We start from the raw sequence: 3,212 nt of genomic DNA, 5'->3' as shown, positions 1-3,212 counted from the left end.
TAGTTTTTATTTATTTAACTTGTAAAATTTGTTTGTTTGGTTTTTTATTTAGGTATATGCACATGCACATATGTATTGTGTGGAGTAATGCACATGAATGCAGGTATCCACACAGATTCCTTCACGAGGAGCTGGAGCTCCAGACAGTCGAGAGCCACCAGATGTGGGTCCAGGAAACTGAACTTGAGAACTCTGAAAGAGCCCCAAGCCTGTGCTTTGGAGCCATCTCTCTGGCTCCAGGGTCTTTGGATAGAGAGTCTCACTCTGTATCCCAGGCTGGCATGGATATTTAGTCCACCCTAGAGGAAGACTGTATCTACCTGCCCCAATACGGAATGTTGTGATTATAGACATCTATCTGTTCACTTTTATATTTATGTCCAGAGTTCTTACAATTGGTTGGTGTATGGGAGCCAGAAAATAATAATGGCATTTAAGCAAAAAGACATCCATCAATCTATGAGTTTAGTAAAGATGTCAATGAAGAAGAAAACTCATACCGAGTTATTTTATTGCTGTCTTATTGTGCTGAAAAGGGAGAATGTAATGGGTAGGCCTAGGAACTTTCGGAAAACACAATTAATAGAGATCACAACGGAAGACTTCCAAAACAGTTCCTTGGTTCAGTAGATGCTTGAAGCCAGTTGAGAGTCTTTCCAGACCCTGAAGCTAGCAGGGAGGCTAATGACTGAGAAAGAACCCAGAGAGGGAGAGCACCCAAATCCAGAAGTCATGTTCCCTATTTACTGCCAGCAAGGGCAAAGTCTGGGCCCAAAGTCAAAGACACAGCGCTCACCACATTCATGGCAGGGATCTGTGGAAAACAAGATCCTCTTGGGCTGCCTCAAGGGTCTGAGTGTATCCATGAGCTCAAGACAAAGTTGGGCAAATCTCCTTTCGGAGATGTAACCCAAACCGAAATAGCACTGCATAGGGGCAGGGTACTGCTCCACACTCATCTTGGTCCAGTTGGCTGTGTGATGCAAAAGGTCCTTTAGGGTGGGCATGGAAAAGTCATTGTCCCAGAAGTTAACCCTGGTGAGCTGGGAGCACCTGCTGAGGGCAGGGATGAAGTCAGGGACCTGAGAGTCCTTGATACTACAACCCTGCAAGTCCAGAGACTCCAGAGTACCTGCTACATTCTCTAGCAGCACTCCAAGAGGCTTGAGACATGAAGTGCATAATGTGATATCTCTCAAGTCCAGATGTTTTAGCTGACGCAGGCTATGGCTCCAGGGAAAATAATTCAAGTCGGACTGTGACAGATCGCAGTTTTGGATGGAGAGAGTCTCCAAGCAGGTTCTCAGGGACCTAGAGATCGACAAAGCGGTTAGTTCAGGGAAAAGGTTTTGGAGTGGGGTTTACTGGGGTTTGTAAAGAGGAAGATGGGGCACATGTCTCAAGGTCAGTTTGACTCTATCAACAATCAGAGTACCCGGGTGCTGCCTCTTGGAGTCTACTAAATCAGGTCACACCCACAACTCTCACCATACTTGTCCCCAGTCACTGGCAGGCCCCATGCACATGCTAATCCTTAGAGTGAACTAGAGAGGTTTGCTGTGGTAGCTGAGCCACCTCCCCATCCTTGCTTACTTACCTGAGTATTTGTTCCATGTGGTCTTTGATAAAGAAGATGCCATTCATGGAGAGATGCTGCAGACAGTGGAGTTTGGAGAACTGAGCAATGACCTTGCTGATGCACTTCTCTTCTCTGTCTGCTGTCCTGGTTCCAATCCTGAAAGTGTTCTTGTAGATGTATGCCAGGAAGAGTTTGCGAAGACTTCTCATCTGTCCAAGGCAGGGAGCAAATCGGGCCAGTGTAAACACATCCCACCCCATGTTCAGTTCCAGCTCCTCAATGTGTCCTGGGTGGAAAACATTCAAGATCTCTTTGATAGGGCATACTGGCAGAGCACAGATCTTCATGTTCATACAGTGTATCTGTAGAAAGTCTTTTCTCTGCTGGGCCCACTTCAAGAAGCATGCTTGCTCTTCATTCAGACGGAGCCTGAGGTAGAGGTCAGTTACCACCTTCAGATGCCGCCACCTCAGTGCATATCTGGGAAGGTCCTTCACTACAGGCCTCTCATCCACAGTCTCTGCTGAGCAGTCCCCATCCTCTCTTCCAGTCCATATGTTCCAGAACGCATGTTGAACATTCCTCAGGTCGAGCACCTGAAGCTTCTCGATCCTGTGGGTAAAACATGTAAAGTGTCAGCAGACATGACAAGCCCCAACACCCAGCAAGTTTTCACTACACATCCCTAATGTCAGCTCTTCCCTCCTGCCAAGGTCTCTCCAGCACCAAGTGTCCAACGTAGGAACTCATGTGTGTCATGGAAGCTCCCCTGAGCTGCATGTGTGCAGCTGACCACTTTCCTTCCACTAAGTTACTCTCCATTTCTACCTAGTCCCTTGTTAGTGGTTGTTGGAAAGCCAGGGATAGGCTCCTTCCTCTCTGGCTACATCTACTCTGTCCTCTAATCCATACTCAACTGTCCTTACTACAGGAAACAATAGGTTTCAAGGTCCCTGCATCCCAGCATGAAGCCTCTGACCCACCTACAAAGCCGCTCTCCCTGACCCACGGTCTCTTCCACGTGCCCCTTGTGCTCAGTCTACAGTACTTGGTTGTTGCTTACCCGGGGTGAAACTCTCTTGTCAACTGCATGTCTACTCCATCTAGCACAGCCTGGAAGGTTTCCAAGTTGGGGGTCTTCATCAGCGTCCCCACAGGGAGGCAGGGGAAAGGCCAGGCTGCCACCATTGCCTTCACAATCCTAGTGTGTCTGCCATGGAAGGCGTCCTTGAACAGTGCTGGGAAGAGCGTCCAGGGCAGTTTCTCCAGAGCAGAGATGGCCAAGGCCTCATTTCTCAGGAGTGCCTGCCTTGCCAACTTCATGAGTGTGGGTGGGGTTTGAACACTCATCATCAATGGTCTTCAGTCAGAAGGCTCCTGGGGAAGCATTCAGGTGAGAACATATCTTCAAGATAAAGTTTAGAAATCCCCCCCCCCGTACAGTAACCACTCAATAACTGAGTCAATTGCTCTGACAGTGATAGAGACCACAACTTAAGCCTTTGTCCTCATTGGTAGTGTAAATCTAGACTCACTGGCATCGTGAGAGACGCTCTATGCCCCTAATGGGCACATGATTTCAATGTCAAAATACCTTGAGTGACACTTTCTCAAAAAAAAAAAAAAGCCTTAT

The 3,212-nt window shown here is 47.7% G+C and overlaps 1 protein-coding gene across 2 annotated transcripts; it reads right to left on the bottom strand.

The window, feature by feature from the left end:
* Nucleotides 1–743: 743 nt before the first annotated feature.
* LOC128108968 (PRAME family member 8-like) lies at nt 744–2,929 on the bottom strand. 2 transcript variants are annotated; one of them, XM_052735996.1, is made up of 3 exons: nt 2,643–2,929; nt 1,598–2,191; nt 744–1,311 (listed from the first exon to the last, which is right to left on the bottom strand). In XM_052735996.1, exons 1-3 carry the CDS (start codon nt 2,927–2,929, stop codon nt 744–746), a joined length of 1,449 nt encoding a protein of 482 aa, XP_052591956.1. The 2 variants fall into 2 exon arrangements, with proteins under 2 accessions (XP_052591956.1, XP_052591957.1); XM_052735997.1 differs by lacking the exon at nt 1,598–2,191.
* Between the last annotated feature and the right edge of the window lie 283 nt (nt 2,930–3,212).

The sequence above is a fragment of the Peromyscus californicus genome, unplaced genomic scaffold (genome assembly GCF_007827085.1).
Source record: "Peromyscus californicus insignis strain IS unplaced genomic scaffold, ASM782708v3 Scaffold_13__1_contigs__length_99412109, whole genome shotgun sequence".
Taxonomy (NCBI): Eukaryota; Metazoa; Chordata; class Mammalia; order Rodentia; family Cricetidae; genus Peromyscus; species Peromyscus californicus.
This window is presented reverse-complemented; position numbering and strand designations above follow the sequence as displayed.

Bases quoted from the DNA above. Each gene is read 5' to 3' on its own strand.
- LOC128108968 (XM_052735996.1), bottom strand. From the start codon at position 2,929: ATGAGTGTTCAAACCCCACCCACACTCATGAAGTTGGCAAGGCAGGCA. The intron at 2,192-2,642 runs GTAAGCAACAAC...TTTTACCCACAG, and splicing joins ACAAGAGAGTTTCACCCCGG to GATCGAGAAGCTTCAGGTGC. The intron at 1,312-1,597 runs GTAAGTAAGCAA...GTCGATCTCTAG, and splicing joins CACATGGAACAAATACTCAG to GTCCCTGAGAACCTGCTTGG.